Here is a 27,515-nt window from a genome sequence, read left to right as displayed (position 1 = left end):
GACGGATGAAAAGTCTACTTAATCTATTTAGCTCCTCAAAGAGGAGGGGAAGGGGAGACTTGATCTCAGTCTACAAGTACCTAAAAGACGACAGATGTTTGGCAAGATGGTTATACCACATGAAGAGGTAACAAGGTCCAAAGGCAAGAAGCTGAAGGTAGACAAATTAAGATTCAAAGTATGGCACAGCTATTGAAAAAATTAACCAGAGATAGCGCTGGATTCCCCAACTCAAAACATTTTTCAATCAAGACTGCGTTGTCTCTTCCTTTTTAAGTTTGCTTTCATTCAAGACACAACTCACCCCATGAACTCCCCTAGCGTGTGTTATGCAGGAGGTCAGACCGGTTAGTCACGAGGGTCCCTTCCGAGCCTGGTAATCCATGAAAGTCTCTCACTTCAGACCATGACCGGCGACTACCTTTTTTCTTCTCGGTGTTACTGAAATTCCTGTGCTAAACATTTGGCGTTGGCTCCACTAAGAAGATCAGTACTGACACGTAGAAGTGGGATGCGAGCTGGTTTTGTTAAGCTGGTATACGCAAAAGAACGAACCAAGACCCTTGTGCTTTTTTCAGCTGCCGGTGTCTAGCAAAAGCGGCTACCGCACCTTTGTGAATGCACAAACCTTGCTTTTTCAGTGTCAACAGCAACTGGAACTACTCGCCGGTTATATCTTAGGAAGTCAGAGGGGCTTAAAACTAGATCAGGGATGGTCAACCTGAGCACGGGTGACAAGTGCCATGGGCAGCCTCCGTGTGTGGTCCGTGGCAGGGTGGGGGTGCAGCAGGCAGCGCAGCAGCAGATAGTGCAGGGAGCAGAAAGCAGGGCAGCAGATTGGACAGGCAGCGGGGAACTGGGAGCAGAAAGCAGAGCAACAGATTGGACGGGGCAGGGGGAAACAGAGTGGCACTCCGGGAGGGTGTGGGGCTAATCTGTGGCACCCTGTGGCCCTTACTGAACTAAACGAACCCTCATTAGCCATTTGAAATGCTGAGTCTCTATTGAGCGAACTGAACTGAACAAGTTTGAACTGACTTGCCCAACTCCGGGATTCAAGGATGTAACAGAGAAGAGCACCAGGACCCCCTGGTTCCCAACGGCTGATACCTAATTACTAAACAATTGTCTCTACAATTTGGTGCTGTGTACCTGGGTATTGAAGGACTATACTTTAATCCTAGTCTAAGGCAACAGTAGACATGTCAGCAATGTTGAAAGACCAAGACTATGAAGTAACTCAACAGGTTCAAGTACCAGTGGAAGACAAATCCTGTTCAACTTGGGACACACAATAGTTATAGGCAACAGAGATGTCTCGTCTCATTTTACACCTTCTCCTTTGAACTGATGATCACGGAGAAGTCTGTTAGTTTTCTCTTCCCCTCTCACTTTGCATGTTTCTACTTGAATAAAGATGCACATTTCCTAACATGGATGAGAGACAAGTTTCGTGCTCTTGGTGAATTCTCCTATGTACCACAAAAGATCTTTTGTCCCATTTACTGCGTTGAGTATTTGGAAAAAGCTAAAAGTTTTAACTGGAGAGTGTATGCAATAGCTGTGGAAGGAGATGTGCTGACTCCAGTCCAGTAATCTGCAGACCAGGTGGAGCACAGCCAGCCATTGCACCCTAAACCTGATGAGACCATGCAAGGATGAAGGGAGACTTCAGCCTCTACTGCATGACCTGTCCTTGGCTAATGCAGTGCATCCCCAGCAAGTCTGCAAATGACACCAAGCCAGAGGGAATAGTAGATATGCTGGTGCGTAGGACTAGGATTCAGAGAGACCTCGACAAATAGGAGGATTGGACCAAGAGAAAATCTTGTGAACTTCAATAAGGACAAGTGCAAAGTCCTGCACTTAGGACAGAACAATCCCAGAGACTGACAGGCTGGGCAGCAGCTCTGCAGAAAAGGACCTGGGGGTGACCATGGAGAAGCTGAACAGGAGCCAGCAGTGTACCCGTGGTGCCAAGAAGGCTAATGGCATCCTGGGCTGCATCGGTAGGAGCATTGTCAGGAGGAGGGCAGTGATTCTTCCCCTCTATTCAACACTGGGGAGGCCACATCTGGAGTCCTGTGTCCAGTTGTGGGCCCCCCACAACAGAAAGGATGTGGACACATTGGAAAGAGTCCAGTGATGGGCAATGAAAATGGTTGTGGGCTTAGGGACAGGACTGGTGAGGAGAGGCTGAGGGAACTGGGCGTATTTGGTCTGGAGAAAAGACTGAGGGGGACTGAATAGCAGCCTTCACCTGCTTGCAGGGGGCTGCAAAGAGGATGGAGCTGGACTGTCCTCAGTGGGGGCAGATGACAGGACAAGGAGCAATGGGCTCAAGCTGCAGCAAGGGAAGTTGAGGTTGGATATTGGGAAAAATCTTCTCAGTAGGAGGGTAGCAAAACACTGGAACAGGTTACCCAGAGAGGTGGTGGAGTCTCTATCCTTGGAGGTTTTGAAGACATGGGTAGACAAAGCCTTGGCTGGGATGATGTAGTTGGGGCTGGTCCTGCTTGGAGAAGGGTTTGGACTAAATGTGACCTCCTGAGCTCCCTTCCAGCCCTCATGGTCTGTGATTCTCTGAGCTGTCAGGAATGCAGTCATGAGGGCAAACCAGCAGTGGTTGTGGTTCTGGGGTGAAAACGCTTGTCCACAAGGGACCAGAACGTTCAATAGTTTCATAGATTTTAAGACCAGAAGGATTATTACATCATCTAGTATGACCTCCTGTATAACAAAAGCCATTCGGCTTCACCCAGATACCTCTATACTGAGCCCTGAGACTTCAGTTAGACAAAAGCATGACAGTCCTCAGGATAATGCAAGCTGCAAGTAGGCAACAGGAGAGACCAAAGTGCTCCTAATGCCTAAGCCTTCAAAACAACGGCAGGAGATATGGCATGCTCACATGATCCCAGCAGGTAAAGCAGGTGGCAGAAGAAAGCAAACCCCGCCACGGTCCCTACCATACTGGCCTGGGGAGAAATTATTTCCAACTAAAACTGGCAATCAACTTGACCTTGCACACGTGAGCAAACATGTCAGCCTGGCACATAGGAATGATTCTTCGCTTATCATCAGAGTAGAGGGCGCCAACACAGTGAACCAACCTTCTGCTGCGACCAAACCTGGTGTTTCATAATAAGGTTAAAAATACACTAAAATGCATCCAGCCCATTGTGCATCAGGAAAAAAGCACCTTCCTGATCTCTGCAGATAACTACCAATTCAAGCTTGCGTCACCAGCCATCATATATATATTAAGAATCAATATCAGATGGTGATAATCACTTGACTGGGGTTAAATTAACCCCTGATGTCCAAGTGCATGTATTATTAGTTCTCCTCTGAGCCACGTGGCTACCCATGAAGACGTGTCAGTGTCAGTGAAGATCCAGTAGCAGAGCCTTTGCTAACAGGAAAAAACACCCAGGCAGAAAGAGCCAGGGTGAGTCAGACCACCTAGATCTGGAAGTGCAAGGGAACGAACAATGAACACTAGGATGTGTTTGGAGTCAGCCTGTTCTCCAGACTCCAGAAGTCAAAGATACTGAAGATTTGTAGACTGAAATAAACTGCACAGACCTGGTATCATGGAGTTCTGGCATGATCAAATTCCTCCTATTTTACCCTTAATTTAGGTCAGCAGAACCCCTGCAGGAACAGATTTCCGTGTTCAGCCATCCAAACACAGCCTTCGATTCTATAATGCAGCAACACGCTCCAGGGTCTCCAGGTAAGGATGTTTCTAAATATTCACCCACGGGTTATGAATGTGAAGCGACTACACACTTGTAATATTTGACTGCTTATATAACGTGGCCTGCTAGAGAACCATCTTACCCAGTGTATTACAACAGTTATTTGCAAGCAACAGAAAAGGAAAGGAACATATGTGGAACTGGTACAATCTTTTGCTAGCTAAGCACTGAGGCCCAATGAGTAAGATATACTTCATTTGAGCAGATTAGAAAGAAAAATCTTCTGGGGGAAAAAAAACGCTTTTACTCAGACCCCAAGAGGCAGGATTATACGATTAAGCTGCACCAGTATTAACTGCGACAGTGCTAATTTACTCCTGACTTGTCAAATGCAACAAGAGATGTTAGCTGGGGAAAAAACAAAGGCCTTCCAGCTAGTGATCCAACTCCTTTCCTTCCTTTGTTTTTTTTGTGCTAAACTGTGCTAAAAATGCATTATGAATCCTTGAAATAGGAGTTACCGGTACAATTGGCGGAGTTGTCTGAGAATAAGGTGATGTCACACCATAAACAGTCTGGCAGGTCTGTCCCTGGTAATATATGGCTGGTTGCGACTGGGCCGGAGAGTACTGCTGTTGTACAGCGACAGTCTGCTGGCTGGAATCCCATATGCCATAACTCTGTCCCTGCACCGGACCCGGTGCAGGCACTGGCAAGACAGCGACGCTAGGTTCCTGATGAACGACGGTGTCACTTTGTGCTACATACTGCGGGGTGGTAACCTCCATCGTTGTTGCTACATGTTGTACTACTGGTACCGGCTGCGGCGTGGTCAAGGTCGGTTCAACCGTGTGTCCGACTAAAGTCTGGGGATGCTCATAGGCTGCCGGGGAGCACATGGGATCCATGGTTGGAGTGGGGAGAAGCACCTTCCCAGCATTGGGGTTGCTAGGATCCACGTAAGCTTGCATGGGGTAGCCCGGGGGATAGCCAATGAAGCTGTGGTGAGAACCCCCGTAGCCCATGGATTCGTAGGGGAGCGGGGAGGTCATCCCGAGGTTCTGCAGTTGCTGCTGCTGTTTCTGAGCCTCCCGCTGGGCGACCTCCTGCTCGAACAGTTTCCGACGTTCTTCCGTGGACAGCTTGTTGCGATCCTTGAGCCGTACTTTCTTCTTGGAGGATGCTGGTGTGTCATACCTGGAAAGGAGAAATGAGCTGTAACACATGTCCTAGAGATGCAGCAATACAATTTACAGGCAATACCACCATTAATAACTCCTTTATAAAACCAAAGGGATGGAAGCAGGAATTGCAACAAAAAAACCCAAAACAACACAGATGGCTCCAAGCTGAAACTCTGAATGCAGGTTTCTTAGCTTCAAGACTAGTCTAAGGAAAAGACAGATTGTTAAGAGGCTACAATAGATAAGGAAATGCCTGGGCTGGGTTACTTCTTTGGTATTTCTCATCACGTGTGCACAAGACACACATGTGCATGCACAGGTGTATATGCAAGCACACAGTTGCATTTTCCTTTTCAAAAGTGGAATGAGTCCAAAATAACGGCAAAGCTCTTGTTCACACTTTTATAGCAAATCCAGTGATGCAACTCAACTTTCAGGGGAAAAGTGTTATTTTTCAAAGGTATGACCAAGTAAAGCAGTATTGCTCCAGATTTTTAAAAATGCATTAAGTATTTCTTCAAATCAACAGGTGCCTGTGCTCACATTTCCTTTCTGAGCTCTACCGTAGCTTCTTTAACTTAACATTTGCTCAAGTAAAAGGAACTTGCTATACATGGGGTTTATTTAACATGATATCTACTGTGGTCCACACACTAACAGACAGCTACTCTGATCCTTTCCTTCCTTCCACGACCATGTAGTATGGCTGTGGCACTAGGGTAACTGCCTCCATGGAAAAAGGAAAGAGCATTAGGAAACAGGTCCATTGGATCTTCATGAACAAAGTGCTGCAGGCAAGACCTTGGGAGCCTCTGCCGTCTTGCAGTGCAAAATGTTACGTACGACTGGGGACAAGCGACAGCTCTTGTGACAGTAACCCTACAGGTCTTTGACTACAGTATGTTGACTGCGTCTTAATTGTGACTTAAGTCATTAGCACTAGCGGCATCCAAAATATGGTGAAACCTTGTGTCACTGCTGTCCCCCTCATTTAATGATCCTTGTTGAAGATTTCTATCTTCTTGGCTACAGTGCAGCTTTAGGTTGTCAGAGAACTTAAGGTTTTCAGCAAAGCACAGGTAATTATCCGCCTCAGCACAGCATATACGTTTTAGTCTATAAAAGTTCATTCAATACAGCCCAAGAGAAACCGCTGTACAGTCTAACAGTGCATCTGTTGTAGTGCTTCCCAGACGGGGGCTGAAGTGAGCGTTGGCAATAGGAGAAAGGAAGACATGAGAAAGCAAGAGGAAGAAAAGGAAAAAAAAAAATATATATATATATATATATATATATGGAAAAGGGAGAGGGAAGAGGAAGAGAACAACTCTACAATATTTCTTAAGGTTGTTGAGGATGTTAGTATGGTCAGAGACACGAAAGTGTTACTTTACCCATTAGATGGTACTAATGCACACAGTGGTATAATACATTTAAATAGTAAAATAAACTTAAAATGGGGCAAAAAGCTTTGACAATCTCGGATATATTGTTACAGCTTTCCCTGGCAGTCAACAAGACAGTGCTGAAAGCTGGTTTGAGATTCCATTATAACCTACTCGCCAAAGTGTCCTATAAATTACCTGCTCTGGCCAATATTTTTTGTAACTAGTAGGGCCCAGGTTTTTTTTTTGGAGAAAGGAAAAAATTGTATTTGCTAACTTTAGGAGCAATGCAAGGGTGCAAAGGGTGAGATTCAGGCGTTTATGTAACAAGAAAAAAGGTTTTGTGTGCATGCTTTCCTCAGCAGCTAACATTAATGTACTAAGAGCCTTAGTACACTTTCTGAATACCAGTCTCCAGCCCATTTTGCAGACATTATTAAAGAACAATGGAATTATAAGCAACTGATTTTTGTTAAAAGTTATGCTGTTTATTAGACCACAGATCTGTCTAAAAGCATAGCTAGACATTTTTCTTTTTGAAAACAGTAATAGCATTTTACACCCAGAAATGGAAAAACAGCTGAAACACAAACCAGATTTTTCCAGGGGACTGGGAGGGAGAAGTTAACTTTGGTCAGACACCAAAGGATGGAAAATTTCAGATCAAAGGTGGATATTTTGAGAAGTGCGCAAAAACAAGGAGCAACGAAGGAAAATGCTTTGTGGTCGCAACTACAAGCACCCAATCTGTTCTTAATCTAGCTAGCTTGATACTGATGTGCCCAATTTACATCTCAGTACTGTATTGTGACAAAAAACACACATCGCAAAAGAGTTGTTCTTTTGTTTCCATAAATACCAAGAGCAGCTATGAGTGCTTGCTCACATGAACATGGACTTAGGAACTCAATTAATGGGAAACTTCGTTCTTTTTCTGTGCTGGTCAATCTAGCCCAGCGTCTGCCTCTACCCTACTCCTTGCCTCCATCTGCTTCACATGCCACCAAAACCCAACTTCGACCCCACTGACCTTCCTTTTCCATCATGCTATTTCTAGTCCCTCTACCCCTGTGCTCTCAAATGTACTCCTTTCGCTTCCATCAAAACACAACAGATGTCCCTGGCACATCTACACGAGATGCTAAAGGCACAGTAGACCGATTCAACTGAGCATGAGCACGGCCGGCAAAAACCATGCTAATGCACAGTAGAATTAGTCTACTGCACATTCGTGGCACAAAAACCCATGTGCCAGTGCCACTGTGCAGTACTGCTGATTACGGAGCATTAAGTTAGTACCTGCAATTACAGATACTAAATTTAATACATCCACTAACCAATAGTCTCTGGGTCTTACACAGGATGCAGCAATCACATACCGGGTCTTGCATGGGATGCAGCAATCACAAAGGGAGCTGGTTCTTTTGACTTGGACATCAGCTTTGTCCCCCTGATCCCGCTGAACTACTTTTTTAGCTTGATATGGCACAAATCTACGCTACTCTACTACACTGTAGATATAATACATGCCTGTCTGCTTATAGCCCTAGGGGACACAGCAAGCTTCTTCAAACACGTACCTGTTCACAGAATATTGCCGTCCCATTTGCTGTACGCGAGCCATGCCCGTCAGGTGATCGTCCTTCTCCCCTGCTACCTCTGTGCCACTTCTGTGCAGCTGTTTCTTTCACCAAGAACAGCCACCCAGCCCTACACACCCTTGACTGATCTGCCCAGCCACTGATCTTTCAAGTTACTGTTAAAATACTCTTAACAGAAAAGCTATAAAACCTCAGCCTTTCCTTCTAAGTTATTACCATTCATAAAACATCAGAAACACAGTATGGCCTTTGAATGAATAAGGCATGGCTCCTACCTCGAAGAACTTAACATCTGGGCCCAGAGCGCAGTGAAGGATGATCAACCAAAGTGTGGAATTGGGCAGAAAGGAGGACAGAGGTTTTAACCAAGGAACTCTGTCTTGTCTGGGGTTTGTGTTTTCCATACGCTACTGCTTTTGGTTGGCTGTGCCTGGTTCCTCATAAGTGGGGATCCTGGTTTTTTCTGATTTAAAAAAAAAAAAAAAAAAAATCCCCAATTTTGGGTTTAAAAAAGTAAACCCAAATCCACATTATTCTGCGATTTAAATTAAACAACACTAATATACAGATGTATATATAGTGGTGGTTCATTTTAATCACGGAAAAATGTGGATTTGGGGTTACTTTTTTTTAAACCAAAAATTGTGGATTTTTTTTTTTTTTTTTTAAATCAGAGAAGACCAGCATCCCTGATCATAAGTGGGCATGTCTACACGTTCATTAATCAGTGGAATAGGTATGTCGTCATGTTCGTCTATTTTCTTATGACTTATTTGCTCCATTGATCCAAGATGTAAACATCATTTCCTATCCAGGGCCCTGGGCCAGGTTTTTTTTTTCAATTAAGTTAAAATGTTAATGGTATTATAGCACCTAATCATCTTGCTTACCATTTTATTAGGAAGCTCTCAATATTCGTTTTCCTTGGAGACCTAAATCACAGGATCATGTGTTTATACAAGAATCTAAACTTTCCTTGAAAACAGCTACTGTGCTGCATGGTTGGGGAAGGACTCCACAATGGTAACCTCGAAAAGGTTCAATACATCAGAAGTGCACGCGCACACACACTTCTGATGTGCTGAACCTTTTCCAGGTCACCATTGTTGAGTCCTTCTCCAACCATGTGGCACAGAAGCTATTTTCAAGGAATATATATATATATATATATATATATAGGTATGTATGTACGCTTTGAACCAGCAGTACTACATTTGGGTGTGTGTGGGGCTGATATCTGGGAGGAAAAAACCTTTGCGTTTCCAATAGGGTTTCACTTTTAGAGCATCTCAAATGGGTAGTAATACTCCTTGAAATTTTACCATCTTATTCTCAAAAACTTGAGATGCGACCACCCAGCCCACCCATGCAACGAAGGAAAACTATGAATCTATGAACTTATCGTGTCCAGTATGTTTCGGGTTGCTAGGAAGAGTCAGATTTATAGTTAAGTTGCCTTACGGGGTAATAATCTCATTTTCCAGGCTTCATGCTTGCTCAGCTGCCCTCGTGATTTTCCTCCTATACACCGTCATCATCTATACCGGTGGAGGCCAACATTTTTGGCAAGCATGCCACAAACTCAAGCCCTACACCCTCTTTAAGTGTCACTCGGATCTCCCTTCCTCTGCCCCATCTGCTTCTCTACTTTCTGCTCCCTGCCTTTTCGGCTGCTAGGGGGCCTGCCCCATGCCACACAGGCTACCTGTGCCACTTGCGGCATGGTTGGACACCCCTGGTCTGCACAGGGCATACCTGGAAGATCGGAACGTAAAGACACTTGAGGATGTAGTGCAAGAAGTTCTCAGCCTCCAAGATCCGACTCCAATCGTGCTCAATCATTTGCTGCTGCAGAGGTTAGCAACCTACGGCCCTGAGGCCAAATCCAACCCAGAGAGCCATTGGGATCTGCCCCAAAATGGAGGGGCTTTGGCAGTGGCAGGCTTGACCCACACTGCAGGAGGGTGGTGGGGAGCTTCACCCATGGTGTGCATTGGCCTGCTGATGGGAAGAGACAGAGGCAGCTAGGTCCTAGTATCAGCCCACAGTCTACTTTCACACTTCCCTTTGCTTCTTGCCTTTTCGTCTCTCTATACGCATTAGTAATTCATCTATCTGTACTTCTGCCTCAAGCCATTTTACTTTCAGTCTCCAAACTGACTATTATAGGATTGTGAATCTGTATCCCAATTTTTATGTGGGTCTTTCAAACTTGCTTGTTAGGGAATACTATGGGGAAACTGGAATGTTTTTTCAGAAAAACATGACTTCTTTCTTACTCAATTGCTTTGGATTTGACAGGGACAATGGCAAATTCATCTCTTTTTTAAAGTGGTTAATTAAAAAGGAAGAGAAAGACAACAGATTCTGTCATGACTCTCTTTAAAAAACACGTCCAAATAATTTTTCCGAATTTTTAAAGGAAAGGGTTTCTCCTGCTCTGTTGATGCTTATACATGTCTATCCAGCATAAGAAAAACTGATAACGGGATGCACAGACAAAGTTAACTATACACACACTACTGCTAAAAAGGAAAGAACAAAAAATACAAACTAGACCAACCAGAGAGTTCTTGCTCCTGCTTTTTGCCACACTAGTTTTTGATGTTACTAAACATTTTTCACCGCTGTTGAAAAGTGACTGCATCCTTTAAGCCTGCTATTCAGAACAGTGTATGTGATGCAAATATAAAGAGTCACTTCTTTCTCAGAGTTTCTGCACACCGTATTGTATGCTTTAACGGGCTTTGACAAGGACACGTCATTTCAACTAGCAAGAATAAAACAAGACTTCCATCCTGACTCCAAGAACGCCCGATACCGATGTGACGCTGCCTCTGCCTGAAGAAGGGTGTTTGCACACGAAAGCTTGCAAAGAGAAAGCTTGCAAGGAAGAATTTTTCCAACCATTTTAGTTGGTCTAATAAAAGATATCAGATTTACCCAAAGAACCTCGTCTGCCTGTGTCCTGAGACCAACATGGCTGCAACCAGCAGCTTTGACACCCATTTGAGACACTTATTAACTCTATTGGTCTCTGCTACCTCTGATCAGCTCCAAACATTGCTCACTTCTGCATAAGTGTTATGCCTTACTTCCTGCTTAGAGCTTCACCCACTCTGCTTCACTTCCCAAACTAGCCCGCCAGTTGTCATGCCAGGTCCTTCAATCTCCAGCAGTACATCTGCTCTCAAGAGTAGGAGCCATGTCATCTCCAAAGAAGTGCCTTTACAATGTCATACACATGGGAGCTTAAAAAGACAATTCAGGTTATCCCAGTAAGGCTCAGGTGCTACAAGAAAGGCTAAGATTCCACATGAAACTAAAGGTTCTTCTTCAAATTGATTTAATGTTTCTTATGGATTTCTTTAATTGATGTTTCTTTAATTGATTTCTTATGCATATATTCCACATGAAATACCTGGGACATACTTTTGTCCATTTCTTGTCATTCAAGGAATATTTTCCCCTTCCTGATATGGCCGTGTTGGCCGATTCACCAGAAGGAATCTACTAGGATTCACGTGGAACGGAGGCAGCACATTTCAGTACTTTGCCACAATTCCCAACCCCTACATAAACCCACTTCTTTCACAGGACAGTCCTAATTGCAACGGAATAAAGAAAGTGTGCATGTACTCTCGTTTAATTTCGCTGGAGGCGAAGGAAGGAGCTAGAGGCCCGGGAGAAAGACCATGTGCTGGAGTTGTTAGAATGACTTCTGCATGCCTTGCAACCAGCCACTCCTAGCCGTGGGGTTGAGGAGCAGGAGGCAACCTCAAAAGATCTCAGCTCAGTTTCTAGCTCAGGCTTCCTGGGTGATTCTGGGTAAGTCAAACTCTCCTCCTCAGGGCTGAAAATGGGAACATATTTCTTTTCTCCTGCCCCTAGTCTCATCTATGTAGTCGTTACAGTCCTCTGGGTAGGGAGCATCTACCACATGTAGGAATGGTACCCCTGGACTGACGGCATCACACAAAACTCCAAACTCCCTTTGGACTGTTAACACCCACAATTACTGCAAATGAGGGGAAAAGAACTATTATTTCTTCAGTTTGGTTTGGTTTGCTTCTTCAAAGCACGGATCATGTCACTGTTTTCCCCAATGCGACCACCCAGCTCCTCCGCTTACCTGGGTGTTTCAAAGTCTATTCAAATGGGATAAACTTATTTTTATCAAGTGGCAGAAGTTTACATAGGGGCTCAGGAGCAGGTGCAGTCGTCAGAACTACTTGATAGTCATTTCAGAAAACCTGATTTCAGCTGGCAGAACCTCTATCTTCTCATTTTAAAGTTTTGCTTCTCTGTAATGTGGAGATACTGATTACCTATACTGCAGGGTATTTAGCAGGATTACTTAACGTTTAGAAAGAACCTTAAAAGCTGAAAAAGCGCTATAAAATAGCAAACAATACAGGAAGAGCAGCACATCGCTGATCTCCCTTATGCTGATAAAGCTGATTTGTGGATTAGCTGTGTAGGGGAAATGAGCCAAGTAAACGCTCCCAAGGAAAAGGATCATAGCACGGAGCTGCCAGGATGCTTTCTAAAGCTGTAACAACATCTTTATTTGAGCAAACAAAAAGCGACGAAGCTTTTTGTGGAGGGAAAAGGGAAAGGAATGGTGATGAGAAAAACACTGCTGCCTTTTTTATATGAGAATATTTACTTGGGTCAGTTTTTGCTGGACAGCTGCTGGATTGCTTCCCATTCTTTTTTCTAAAAGCGCTTTTGAGGAATCTGCCCCTAGAATCTACTTCATTCTACTGCTTTAGCTCCCAGTACTCTGCATTTGTCATGTGCATGCAGGGATCTACTGTATGCTATTGTAATTAGAGCACAATATCTCCTCCAGATGAGTTCATTTTGAGACTTGACCACCTGCAGGAGTATTCCCCATTTCCGATGAAGATGGGTGCAGATTTTCGTACCACTAGAATAACTCATTCCCATGAAGTCCTGGAAGATTACCAGGTGAACCAATGTGTATTTGATACACGTGCAAACTGCTCTTGGGAAGTTATCTTGTCAAATGCAGCTGCAACAATGACTGACATGGACAATAAAAGACTCATTCTCCAGTCCGTTACTAATATAGCCACGTAACTTTTTGTCAGCCAGTTAAGGACCTTCCTTCCTTTCCTGGATATTTTCAAAAATCAGATGCATTCTTTTTCTTTTGGCAACTTTTACCTTGAGAAGCTTTAAAGCATGCAACCGCCCTCTGCTAGATCAGCAATGCTCTCCTCAAAGGAGAGGGGGATACAAGAGCACTTGCCTGTCATCTGGCCTCTTGGTTCCTCGCTCATATGCTGAAGATGGCGGGGACAGTGAATCTCTCCGTTTCTTTTTCTCTTTACTCTGGCTCTGCCTCTCTGGGTCTCGTTCTCTGCTCAGGTTTGGATTCTTGGGCGTAGCAGTTTGGTCCCTCTGACCTACTGCATCTCTCCCGCGATCTGCTGTTAAGGAAGACAGGTAAAAATATAGATACAGAAATCTGCTATATTTGAATATATATTTTCCCTTTTGCTGCTTTCAGTATGCAGGTTTTTGGTGTCAGTTTAATGAATTCCCATTCCAACAAATGTAACACAGGATGCCCCATATCAAAAATCAGAACTATGCTATTGTTATGATGGAGATGAAACTTTTGTTTTAACACCCCCCCCTCAACACACACTTTTGTTTTTTTATATAGCTACTTCATCCTCTCCTGAAGTACTACCCAATAAATTAAAGGCCATTATGCTTTCATTTTTCCTCCTCTCCAAACAGAATTTTAAGAAAAATGGTTTCATCAAAATGACAAATCTTAACACAAAAGTTAGAGACATTTTTGCCCCTGAAAGGCTCGAATTTGATATAAAACCTACCAACATGCATCGTGCTCCACATGGCACGTGGATTTTGCCAGGCTTGACTGGCATGTGGCCACAAATTCTAGATGTTTTTATGTAGGGGAAAAGTGCACAGCACGCGTGGTAAAGTTGTGTGGCAATTATCTCATTTTACCGCCATGTATTCTGTATGGCTGACAAAGTCCATTTTGCTGAGGTTGCCTTTGATATCAATCAGCAGGGATATGTTTTGGCACTGTCCACTCTTTCATATACAATTGGAATATAACTACTAGCAAAGAAACCTTTTACCAAGCGATGGGTACCGATCAGTTGGACATGCTGACATGACAACAGAAATCCTTCAACATTTCGCCCTCTATCCATCGCTCCTACAGTGCTTTTCGTGATGGATTTAGACACATGGGGCTCACAGTGGTGACATGTTGCTGTAGATATAAAGGCACTGTCACATGAATCATCAGAGGCCTGTACTGTGACGGGTCCTAATATTTTGCATTGTATCTGTGCTTCTTGAAAAACAGGACTCAGAAGCATTGGCAGGCTGTCTACAAATGCTGCCTGTCAAACTGATGAAGCATGTGCTAGTTTTCCAGGAGCAATGCATCTGGCTAGTCGTACCCTCAGCAACCCAGAACATTTTCAAAACCACCAGAGGTTTTTCAAACAAACTAAAGATAAAGATGTGCTGCCGCATCCTAGTTCCAAGTCTTTGTTAAGGAGAAGAAGGCCGAGAAGGAATCAACCGAGTCAAAATCACAGGGGTAGCAAACGTGATGAACTGCCAACCAAATGGCCAGTGAGGGCTGCAGGTTGTACAGGGCTGAGCTACAGCAAGCTCTACTTATGCATATCAAATGAATGCAAATTCACTTAGGACCGGCATTGAATTATGCAGCTAATTAGATGTCTTTTGCTAACCTTGTAAGAAACATCTGCTATCCGCTCATTGATTAAGTGCATCAACCAATTAAATGCATTAGAACTCTTTAGCCCTACCCTGTATTTCATACTGTACTCCTCTTAAACGGGTAACTGGTGACACCTATATACTATTAACAGCTTTGTAGAAGCAAATGCTTGGTAGATAAGATCTGGGTGACAGAAACCTTGAATATTTGTAACAATGAAGGTTGCCCAGACATTTGAATACAGCCTGCATACTCTGTGAAGGCTTAACCATGCTCCTGCAATATGCTCTATATATTGCAGAAGAATGGTTAAGCCTTCACAGGGCACATAGGGATGTTCTCTAACAGAAAAGCTGCCTTTTTGCATCGCTCCGGCTTTTAGCACAGGCCTTGCAGTCTGAGGAGGCTGTAACATGAACAGCTGCTTGGGAGGATCAGCGGAGCTGCTCTTTTGGCAGTGCTCAAGGAACACCCCATTAGTTTCAAATTTAAGGAAAGGGAAAAGTTCAGGCTTTGAGTCCCAGCAAATGGGCAGTGCAAGGTATATGCAGGCCATACCAGCTCGGCCATGAACTGCAAAGTCACGTAACACTTGAAGTTCTCACTGTAGTGGATTTTGAGACTGCATGCAACTACATATCGAATTCCCCTTCTTTTTGCAATGAAGTGCTAACAGGGCAAACCTACTTTCAATTATGCAGCCACTCTGGCCTGAAGTTACAAATATGCTATTTAGTGAGATCACAGAACCACATAATCAACCCTGTTTCGTGTTTACGCTGAACTCCATTGTACATGGTGGTCCAGTGACCAAAGGACAGAAGAGCAAATGATGTGCAAAACAGAGCTTAGGAACAATGCTCAATTTAACTTCTTTCCCAGGTTATCATAGCGTTAATTTACACACAGGAGCCTATTCACTTTGATGAGCTAAGGAGTGATTAAAATGGTTCAGAAAATATTAGGCAACCCCCAGAGAGCATGAAGCCTGAAACAGAGGACTAGACACAGCAAGGATATGCTGTGTAGGGGTAATGTAAATTATGGAGCTCAGTATCAAGCTCACAAAGAGAAAGCCTCAGAGTTTAAGGAACGGTCTTCTCTCCATGCTGGAAAACCTGTCATACATCTCACTATGAGTCTGTTGACAATGACTGGCTTAGGCATGGGCTCTAGAGGGGGATGCTGGTTTCAAGGGTGAACTACTGGATTGGGATCCAGGAGGGGAGGTTCAATTCTCTGTTTTGCCATAAGGTGGGAAACTTTAGCAAGGAGAGTTAAAGACTCTTGCTGGGAAATGAGGACAATATTATTTCCTTTCACCCACTCTTCATTTAACTTTCCTAATTAAGTATCAAAAATCCCTTTCAAGGCATAACTGTCTCATCCAATAATTACGCACAGTGCCTTGTGTAATGTAACCTGGTGGCCTGCTTGGTACACTGATACGAGGATTGCCTGCACATGTTTTTAGGCTATGCATAAAGCTATATGCTAGACAGTCTTTTCGATAAGCCTTTACTTTTACAGACAGGGAAAATTAATCTATTTCTGTAGGAAGTTAAGAGTTTCAACCAATATATGAAAATGTACCCTTGATTACATACCGCTGTTCTCCTTTTCTGCTTGACTCTTCTTTGGGATTCGATACACCTCCTACAAAACAAGCCAGAAGAACAGTCAGATTTTGCAGCTACACACTGAGATTACAGCTGCTTAAGATGTGGGGTGGGAAGGGTTATCCTGACAAATAATTTAGGGTAAAGTGTAAATAAAAAAGTCACAACTTTGTAAGCAACAGAAGCAGCGTCCAGGCCCATAGGCACTTACACTATTAAACACATCCATTCTGATGTTTCCCATTAATTTTCTCAAACTATCAAGCTTGCTGATTTTATACAACCACACCAAGTGTTACTGTGGCTCTCTAAGAAATTTAAGCATGCCTGCTGTGAAATTAGGTCTGCAGCATCTAAACTTGCTGTCTTTCTTGCACATCATAAATATGTGAGCTTGGAGAGGCTTTAGAAGTCAAAGCATGGCTTTTCTGATTCTGAACAGAGGTTGCTTACAAAATTACATGATGTCCTTCCTGCCTCTTGCTGTATTGTCAGTGATAATGTTCCTAAACTAGGTGAACTACAGCAGATGATGCTGAAACTAGTGTATAATCTTTTCTTTGCAGGAAAGTTGGGGTGTTCAAGAAGAGGGTTTAAAGATCATGGAACTGTCTGTCTATAAATCAGACTGAGCATTGTTAAATCTAATTCCTCTGAGTAAATACTGTTTCAGCCCAACTACACAGTAGGATTTTTTTTAAGCAGAAGTTCAAATGTATAGTGCAAAAGCAAAAGTGCAAGTGCAAATCTTTCATGCTACACAACTGCGGTGCTGTCCTTAGGTTCTGAGGAGATGCAATGACTCCCTTATGCCTTGACCGCTGCTACAAAGCTGGAGGATGTTTCTCAAGAGACCTGCTCCACTTTCTAACTTTTTAGGACTAGAATTTCTCCTTCCTTTTCCAGATTTCCCCAGACTCATTGGGCATTTGAAGAAAAGGAACCAGCTGGGTGCTTCAAGGCTACTATATTCTTTCACTTTAACGCAGTCATGCTTGAACCCAAAGGCAGGGGGAAGATGGAAGAGTTTACACAGGGCGAGACAGGAGGCAGCAACATCGGCCTCTCTATTGCAGACCTGAACTAAGCAGAGATGACACTCTACTATACGTGGCTTCCCTCACATCGGGGAGGAGGCGGAGGGGAATAATAGTGACCAGACAACACACTGCAACAAGGATCTGATGAGAATCCTTTGCATGACAAGCTCACTCCCAAAACACAGATAAGATCACCCTTTGAGAGTCAAGAAAGAATTCCCTGCATCAGGTATCCAGGTTGTAGCCATACTGGTCTAGAGGAAAAAGCAATCAGGACTCACAGTAGACATGATATCTTTTATTAGACCAACGAGATTTTTGCAAAAAAAAAAAAATTTTTTAATTGAAAGCTTTCGGGCACAAACGTCCTTCATCAGGCATTGGAAAAAAGATTGTAAAAGTTCTCCTGGGTAGAAAGGAAAGTTCATATTTCATAGGATTTCACAGAGGAGTCAATAGATGGAAACATCTATTTTTCCATCCATTTCATTCATAGATATAGATCTATAGATGCAGTTCTCTGTGAAATCCTATGAAATATGAACTTTCATTTCTACCCAGGAGAACTTCTGCAATCTTTTCTCCAGTGCCTGATGAAGGGCGTTGGTGCCCAAAAACTTGCAATGAAAGAATTTTTTTTTTGCAAAAATCTGGTCTAATAAAAGATATCATCTCTCCTATGAGTCAAGAAATAATTCAACACTTGTAAGGTTAGCTACCAACACTCGCTCCAGCTTTCTGGACTATCTGATCAGGATAGAGAAGGTCTAGGTAGAAAATGCTGTGTAGCTGGGCAGGCTTCTGCCATAATAAGTCTTACTGCCTCACTTGAAAACTGCAAGCATCTGTGAGAATACAATATTTCAAAAGAGTTTTCCTCATTTATTCTAGGACTATTTGAGGATCTCATCTTCCTCCTGTTTGCGCCTGGTGTAAGAGCAGATTCAACAAGCAAGCTGCCACTGGAGCCTGTCTCTTTTACTAGAGGCATAGGTACAAGAGGGGAAGCTTTCACATGGAAGGAGAATGGAAAAAGCCCACATTTCTGGTTCGTGCTCTTTACGGTGTGCTTCAAATGCCTACTTACAAGGTTTAAATCAAGCTCAGTCTCTTCTCAGTCTTAATCTGCCGAGGAAGAACTTTCTGCTTGCCTGCAGCTGAAGTCAAGACTAAAGACTAATGATGTCAAAACATCTCTGGCTGTTCAAAGAAGGGTGATCCATGAACTAGAGCACTACCTTAGGACTCAGGGGACCAGGGTTCAATTCTCCACCTTCCCAGAGGCATCTTCTTTATAGTCGTGAGAAACCTAAACTCTCTGTGCCTCTGTTCCCACCTATACACCAGGGGACCCTCTGGATCTCCTTGCTGAGGGCGAGTCTTTCCCCAATATGTAGAAACATATTCATGATTATAAGGTGTTTGATACTTCAATAACAAGGGTCAGTAAATGCCCTCAGAGCGAATTGTGGGGTCCTAGGAAAATAGGACTGGAAAGGACCTCATGAGGTCATCTAGTCCAGCCCCCTGCTCAAGGTAAGATCATCCCAGCCAAGTGTCCACCTAACCTGCTTTTGAAAGTTTCCAAGGATGGATATTATACAACTGATCTCAGTAGCCCGTTCCAAAGCTTGACCGCCCCTTGCAATTAAGTCAGGAAGTTCCTCCTCGTCTCCTACCTACATCTCCCCTGCTGCAGCTTGAGGCCATTGCTCCTAGTCCCGTTTCCTAACACAGAGATAAACCCACCTCCATCCACTCTACAAAGTTGACTCTCAAGTATTGGAAGACTGTTATCAAACCCCCTCTCAGTCTTCTCTTCTCCAGGCTAAGTAACCCTAGCTCTATCAGCCTTTCCTTCCAAGTCTCATCTCCCAGGCCCCTCATTATTTTTGTTGCTCTGCACTGGACTCCTTCCATGTTGCTCACATCCTTTGCAAGCGCAATCCTTCGAACTGCAAATGTCACTGCAACTCTCAAGACAGGATTTGATTGCTGCTGCCGCAGAATCTGCACTACCACAGATTACCACTGAAGCGGCACGTCTGACTGTGGGGGCGGCCAATCCATGGCTCGGGAGCTGCACGGTTGTGGCTCCCGAACAGTCAGTTCATGGCAAATTGTTGTTTGAGATCGATAAGGTGCTGGGTGCAGATCACCGACTGTGGGGCAAGCACATGAGATGCCTACTGAGCAACAGACTAGCTGCGCAGTAAAAGTGTGTCTACACACGCGCACCTATTAAGCTGGAGTAAACTTATTTACAAGTACTATCCTGCTGCAGAGTAAAAAAAAAAAAAGCCCTGGAGCAGCATACGTGTAGATACTGTCCTGGCTGGCTGAAGCACAAGGGTGCTTTAGTGCGAGGGCTTCCTGCCGACTAGCCCCACAATGAAGCACCCTCACGCCCCAACTAGCCCCTCGGCAGCACGTTGAGCCAAAGGGAGCAGCCCCAGGCTGGCAGGCTGACCCCGTGTACCCCGTCAGCCAGGGCTGCTCCGCAACGTGCTGTGCTCCCAGATGCATGTGAAGAAACAGCACCCAGGAACGATAAACTCCCGAGTTTACTGCAGCGCCATAATTGCATGTGTAAATGTGCCCTCTGGCTCTTAGCTGGGCCAGGATTTTGGTTTTTGGCTGGAGGAAGTATGGCCTCCTGTAGAGCAGAGCAACAACTTCATATTTGCTTTGTCCCCAACTCCTCACTGCATGCTAAGGTAAGTGCACCTCTCTCTCTCACGGGGGGGTAAAATAACTAACTTATCTCACTTTAACTTTAAAATGTTACCTGAATACTAAATAAAATCCTTGGGGCATAGTCAAATTAAGAAAGTCTCCGTCTATTTATTGCAAGATAACGAAGCTTCAAACTTAACCTAACCTATCTAGCGGATTGTTTAAACGTTCTCACACACATAGGCAGATGAGGCTCTTTGGGTAAATGGGATATCTTTTATTAGACCAATTAATAGTTGGAAAAATTGTTCTTTGCAAGCTTTCATGTACAAACACCCAAAGAGCCTTGTCTGCCTATGTTCCCAGACCAACACAGTTACAACCAATACCCACACACACCCATACCCCTTGCCTGATATGAGCATTTCATCATTTTTTGGAGAGGACACGTATATAATATTATAATATATAATATAAACACATATATAATTTTATTTAGTCCATAAAGGTGCATATCTGCCCTGCCTTCTGACTGATGTCAAACTAACATGACTAACCGTTTCTCTCTACCTAAAACAAAACTTCTTTATCCGCGATCATTCTACCAGATGCCCGATTAGAAAGGGGTTTGCTGCATATGCCAGGGGTGGCCAACCAAGTGGCATGAGCAGCCTGTGTGCAAGGTACATGGCTGAGCAGGGAAGGGACAAGCAGCACAGTGTCAGATAGTGCAGAAAGCTGAGCAGCAGATTAGACAAGGAGCATGGGCAGAGGGCAGAAAGCAGAGCAGCAGCTTGGGCAGGAAAGGGGATTGGAGTGGCACCTGGGGAGGGCTAATTTGCAGCACACCTGCCAAAAAGGCTGGCACTCGCAAAGGCTCTCCCCTGTGGCCGTGTCACTCCAGAGGGCTGAAATCTTGTGAGATTTCAAATTAAGCCTGGCCATTATTTGGGAGGATGAGAGCAATGAGTGCCATAGGAAGCAGATCTGGGATTCCACAGGGTCACACTTTTGAGGCACATGGCAGGGCAGGGCGTCACCTTAGAGCAGTGATCCTCAAGCAAGATGTTGTGGCACCCTGGGGTGCCAAGAGATCCTTTCAAGGGTGCCGCAGGGTGCTCTGGACAACAACAGGAATGTTTGGTGTGCAAACACCTACGTGGGACTCAGTGCAAACCCAGAGATTTCAAATAGGGATCTAGCATCAGGAACCTGTTGTGGTCTTAGTACTTTGCAAAGAAAAGAGCTGCTCTAGTATTTTTCCACAGTCAAAAAAAAACCCACCCAAAAAACCAGAGGGAAAGCTAAGAGCTGGCATTTTGCAAGGGGTGCCTTGAAGCTAACAAGGTTGAAAACCACTGTCTTGGAGACCAATTGGTTCAGAGACGCATCCGTTTTCCTGGTAACCACCTGCTTGGTGAGAATCTATGAGCTAATCCTAGAAAAGCAGGGCTGGAAGGGACCTCGGGAGGTCCCCTAGTCAACCCCAACACTGCACTGTTGTCCTGCCTTTCAAATGAGACACAAAGCAGAGGTCCATTTGGGACCATTAAAAACTGCACGGTGTGGGTAGTAGCCTTAGGGCCGACATCCTTGCCAGATTCCATGTTAGGCAATTATGCTGTCTTTATGAGCAGCCCCTCTTCCAAGTGACATGGTATATTTTTCTTCATTTTCCTGGCCTAAGCTCTTGTGTACTGTTGCCATCTGCTCTCGCTTCCTTCTATGCCCAAACCTCACTTCAGTGGAAAGTGGAGTAAAATTGACATGCTTTGCTTGCTTCGGAGGTGTTGAGGTTAATGTCTGTAAAGTGCTAGAGATCTCTCAATTTTAAGTAGTATTATTAAGGGTGCAATAACACTTTCTAGTGCTTTACCCTTTACAAACTGTGTTCAAACAAGTTATTGAAAATAGGTCACTCTCTCTTCCTCCCAGATTCCAGTCAACTCCTAAGTGACAAATTTATGACTTGCATAATAATTTCCATGGCAACAATGATTTGCATGTAACACTGGAATAAAGACATCACAAAAGAAGAGAGTGGGGGGGAGGGGAAAGAAAATTTAGGAGAAAACTCCCAGCACAAATTGATTGCGTGCATGTACATTTTACTGATTTAGAAAATACACTGCATATGACTGCATGTCTTAAGATAAGGCCTTCAGGGCAGGGACGGTCTCTGCCCAGGTAGGCTAACACAGATAAAGATGCTGGTTCTACCGTACTGCTCGCTGATGCCTTTGAGGTGAACAGGATGATCCTAGTGCTACTTTGATCTTTATCTCAGGCATTTTTAGCATATACTAGAAAGGAATACGTAGTATATCTAGCTACATAAGAATTGCCATTTACTGGGTCAGACCCTGGGACCATCTTGCCCAATCTCCTGTCTCAGTATCAGCGTGGATGCTGACATGGAGAGTGAATGGGGCATAACCAGGGTTTTTCCCCACTGTTCATCTCTCACTAGCAGCCTCCAGCATTTAAGGTCTAAGAAATTCTGTTTCAGAGGCTGTATCCCTATCTCCCACTCCACAAAGGCAGCACAAGAGTGTATGTACAGCGAGAACCTCCGGGGCATCACGAGAGCTATTAAAATGCGTATGCATTTTCTTTTATATTAACTAGAACTGTGAACTGTATTTTGAAACTAATCCTGTAAATATTTAGCTCTGCTTCCATCAGTCATTCACTGAGGTTACTGGAACTATGTGCGATTAAAGTGAAACACCTGCTAAGTGTCTGCAGGATTAGGACTTTAGATTATCATTAGGATGACAAGAGCATTTAATCTAGGAAAGTGCCTCTGGACAGATTTAGTACTGCTGATTCAAGTGAAATATTTAGACAAATCTCATAACATTACGGTTGGGGGGGAAAAAAAAACAATTTCACAAGTGCGTACATGTTGTAACCTGTATTTAAATATTTTCGTTCTTATTCCTCTCCTATTTATTTATGCGCTTGATAAACCACCCTTCCCAATAAAGACTCAGGGCTGCTCACAGCAGGAAAAACAGCACAATGGAAAAGGGCAACTGGAATAAATAAAAAGCAGGGGCCCCCTAACAAATTCTTGGTCTAGTTTTGGCTGCTAACGTGTTTGCAAGACCTTCCTAGTCGGGAAAAGCTTTCAAAAGATGTCTAGGCTTGGGCTCTGACAGTCTCAAAGGGGAGGGAGGTCCACAGCGGAAGAGCAACTGCTGAGAATGATCTCTCATGCATTTGCACCAAGTGGACTTGGAGGAGCACTGATGGCACTATCAAGAGGTTGCTCTCAGCAGACCTTAGCGATAGTGATGGGGCACAGAGGAGAAGGCCATCCCGTAGGTGTGTAGGGCCCCAGGTGTTTAGGGCTTTGTAGGTCAAAACCCTAAACACCTGGTCAGGTGAAACCCTATGCCTGATGAAGGGTGACTGCACCCAAAAGCTTGCTAAGAACTTTTTCCCAACTTCTCAGTTGGTCTAATAAAAGATATCACATCTACCCAAAGACCCTTGCATACCCTGAGTTAAGCGCTGGAGCTGTGTGCTCCTTGGATTTCATGAAATGAGCAAAAGCAATCCTACACCCCACGTTATAGTCGATTAAATCACATCACTTGCCATGCACACCACTAACAAGTTTGTGGCATTGCCTTCTGGTTTAGCAAACTCCTCGTAGCTATTTTCTTCTGTTCTTACTTGTTTCGGCACAAATTAAGACCCCGTTGCTACCTAATGGAGAGCATCTCTAGTCTAGGTGCTTCCCACATGACTACATATTCCTGACAGAACTGCACCTTGTAGACAAAGTAAAATTGGAGATATACAGCATAAACTTTTGTAAGCAGTGGGCTTACTTCATTCGGTGTGCTCTAGTGCTCCCAAAAGCAGCAGGTGAAGCAAGCCTGCTGCTTACAAAAGCTTATGCTATGCTACCTACTTACAAAAGCTTATGCATCTCTGATTTAGTCTATAAGGTGCAAATCTACCTGACGTCAGACTAACACAGCTAACTACCTGTGTCTACATATTCTTGAAAGCTACCTAGATCATTTCACAGTGTCTGTAATGAGCTACTTGTGCTTTGGCAAGGTAAGACCAAAGTGGTCAGGTGAAAACCAGCAATGGCGCCAGTCGAGAGACAAACCAGCCTAGCAGAAAGTAACATATGCAGAATGCAAATGGGAGATGCCGTCAGAAGTGGGAAGGCTATAAGCGCGTACACATTAAAGACCGAAGTTTTGTGCCAGCTTATTAAAATGCTTCCAAAACCAATATCCTCTTTAAAAGCCCGGGAATGCTAACGCCTGCCAACAAAGTCTGGCCACGACTATATTATTTGAGAGACTAGGCTGGCAAAAAGTTTCTTGGGTCTGCCTGCATTTTTGTATTTGATTTTTTGTTGTTTTGACCAAGATTCTGCACAATCAACAGGACCCCGCTATGACCCAGGGGTCCCAACACTAAAATTGTCAGCTCCTCTGACCCAAGGCTGCTTTGGATCTTGTACAGGACCTAGCTAAGTGGCTAAACGACTTAACGCAGCAAAACACTCCTATGATAACAGGCGGCATGATCTAGTGACTAGTACTGCTATGTTCCCGCTCCTGGCACCACCATGGCAGCTGTGCTTCTGGCTTTACACTGCAGACAAGCGTCAGCTGCTTCAACTTGCAAAATTTTATAAATCCGCTGCATTTATAAATCGAGAAATAAATTGAACTTGCAGTGCTATTCCAATTCTTAACTGTAAGTCAAGTTTCATTCTTAAAAATTGAGTGCAAAATGAATCTCCAAGGTAGGCTACATTGATCTTGTCCAGTTCAGCAGCCTAAATGTTCAGAGAGTAAGTGCTTGTCAGTACGAATAAAAATAAATCCATGCGCTTCAAAAGATTTAAGTGCACCATTGGGCATTTCTTTGTCTAAGGCTGGGAGGGGGAGAGACGTGGGGGGGACATCTTGCTGCTAAATGATGTCATTTGTGACGGTGGCATTGGGAGGGTCTGATTGAAGAGATTAAGCTGGTTTCTGAGCAGCTTCATTAATGGCTTAAACCAGAAAAACTAATATTTAAACAAAATGTTTGCTTTTAAAATATTAACCATCAAGCTTTTTATTATTTCAAGCTGCTTGAAAATTGATGTAAAGCCTTCCCCCATTTGATTTTCCAATGTCACAAAATGCATCGCTTTCTGGCAATGTGTTTACTTCCCGGCTCTACATTTAGAAAAATCCTAATTTATAACTAGGTTTCTCAATTTTATTGAAGAGGGGAAAAGCTTTTTGCCCCCCTGGGCTGAACAAACACCTCCTTTTGTCAACTTTAACCAACATGGAAAAAAGCCAAACTATCTGTCAAGAAGAAAAGCCTTCCAGTGTACTCACTATAAACTGAAAACAATTTGATAATCGAAAAAGTATGGCTGAAGATCCAAAAGTATAGAGAGTAAGTTTTAATGGCATATTAGCCTTTAATAAGGGGCAGTGTCTTGATTTGTTTTTAAGACCCCACTTTACCAGTGCTTGAAATGAGCATTTCATCATATTTTTTGGGACAAAGCCTGTCTAATTTACTGGCTTGGATACAATTTTGGAAGCATGAATCCTATTTAAATGCTCTTGCTTCACTGGGAAATGGGAAAATATAAAGTGTTTTGTTTCACTATATGCTAGGTCCAGTGAGAGCAAGCTCCATTTTGTAAGCTATTGGGTCTCTAAGCATATTTAGATGCTTAACCTTTGCACTGTCTACATTTGGAGTCTATACACGTGTCATCGGACAAAGGAGTAAATGGTTGCCAACACTTGATTTGCACTGTTATGAAAACTAGCTACTTCCGAAAGAGACTTCCAGGAGTAGACGGACAACCACGTGACAAAGGCACACGACTGTGACTCAAGAGCTAAGAATACATTCATCACGGGTTCTGCACTTGGCTCTGCCATAGACTCCCTGTGTGATCTGGGACAAATCAATGCACCTCTGTTGCCTTTCCTTTCCAACCAGCAGAATGGGACTTTTGCTACTCTTCCCACAGAGAGGCGGTAAGGATACATTTTGCCGATGTTTCTGGTGCACGGTAACAAGGACATACAAGAAGTCTGCTGCTACATCCTGTTCTTATTCTTACAATCCTACAAGGCACTGGAACGAAAAAGCTTGGGGTGGATTTATGACTGTGTCTGTAGACAATACACTCTCTCGTACCTCTGGAGAAAGAATTCAGAAGGAAAAAAAAAAAAAAAAAAAAAAAAAAAAACTTTCCAGGTTAAGAAAGTGATTAAAATGCTATGAGATTGATCCCAGTCAGTTCTCTGCATCATGTAGTTAAGTGATGTCCTTTGAAAAAGTTAAATGTTGCTCCACATGACAAAGAATTAATTCTTTAGATGTTTCAGGAGCTAAACCACCAGGAAAGAAAAGAAAACAACTGGGAAGGGATAAGAATATGATAGAGGTCTAAATTGCTGCTTTGTCATGAATCTTCATTTACAGTTAACGTAAGGGAGATGCGACACCAGGGTTATTCTTCTGGGCTCCCTCAAGCGGAAAGAAACTGGTAAATCCTTGTTTATGGGCATCCAGAGGGAGTAACTGGAGCAGCAGCTGCAAAGCCGCTACCTATGGCTCTCCCACACCTCCATTTTGCTCCCACTTTCTTGGGATGTGTATAAGGGAGGTTAAGCTATAGGGTATTACACATTTCTATTAGCTCCAAAGGGAATCTAATCTAATCTAATGTATGATTTCTGGCAGAACAGTCTTGTTGACTGACACTCGATATAAATTTGCAAGAAAGAAAAAAAACGGGCCTGATCGTGATAAAAACAGCAGGCTGGAAATGATCCAGCTATTATGGCTAATGGAAAAATAAAGAGCAGCAGTTAGCCTTGTTAGCCTGAAGTCAGGCAGACGCAGCTTTCGTGAACCAAGTTCACGTCGGCAGATGGAAAGCAGCCTACAAATAAGAGAAAGGAAGGTGCAGCTTAGACTCGGGGACTAGATTCCTCAACCCTTCGAACAATCCAGTCAATTATATAATAGAGTTTGCCAAGCAAGGCTACTGAAACATGGTTACTAGGAATAATGAGTCACCCAGCAAAAACAGACCTAGTAAAGTTAGAACGAGTTAAGGTAACGCTGCTACATGCAGCATATTGTCAGTTCACTTAAGTGACTGCAACAGGTGATCATGGACTCAAGTTTAACGGATGCATTTTTAAAGAATGAGAATGCTTTTCTAATCTATATTTTTTATCTATGCAGACTGAAATAAAGGGAGAAAAAAAGTCAAGCTTCAGGGCTAAAGGTGGTCAGTGTTGGGTTTGTGTGTCAGCACAACTGGCTGGGGAGCTCCATTTTTTCTGGAGTAAAAGATACTGCCCATTGTTAGAAGTGGGGAAGCTATGACAGATTTGACAGATCAGTGGTTTAATTTGAACTGGCAAATCTTATTCATCCATTGGAAAGTTTACTCTAAAAGACGGCCCTGAACTAGTATGGGAGAGTGATCTAGAAGCCCAAGGATTTTCTTCCCAGGCCTACATGT

At 43.6% G+C, this 27,515-nt stretch overlaps 1 protein-coding gene across 6 annotated transcripts in view; it reads right to left on the bottom strand.

Annotated features, from left to right (window-relative positions):
- The window catches only part of SETD2 (SET domain containing 2), a 116,696-nt gene that overhangs the window by 33,872 nt on the left and 55,309 nt on the right, over nucleotides 1-27,515 (bottom strand). For 4 of the 6 annotated variants that reach the window (XR_003094712.1, XM_025207373.1, XM_025207374.1 and 1 more), the window contains exons 12-14: nucleotides 16,251-16,299; nucleotides 13,153-13,333; nucleotides 4,226-4,901 (exon numbers count right to left, since the gene is read on the bottom strand). Coding sequence is in view for 4 of the 6 variants with exons in the window: in XM_025207373.1 (XP_025063158.1) it covers nucleotides 4,226-4,901; nucleotides 13,153-13,333; nucleotides 16,251-16,299 (906 nt within the window). In the remaining 2 variants the exon portion in view is untranslated. Of the gene's footprint in view, nucleotides 1-4,225; nucleotides 4,902-13,152; nucleotides 13,334-16,250; nucleotides 16,300-27,515 lie in introns of those variants that run through there. The other 2 variants (XM_025207372.1, XR_003094713.1) reach the window with 2 other exon arrangements.

The sequence above is a fragment of the Alligator sinensis genome, unplaced genomic scaffold (assembly GCF_000455745.1).
Source record: "Alligator sinensis unplaced genomic scaffold, ASM45574v1 scaffold1298_1, whole genome shotgun sequence".
In the NCBI taxonomy this organism is placed as follows: Eukaryota; Metazoa; Chordata; order Crocodylia; family Alligatoridae; genus Alligator; species Alligator sinensis.
This window is presented reverse-complemented; position numbering and strand designations above follow the sequence as displayed.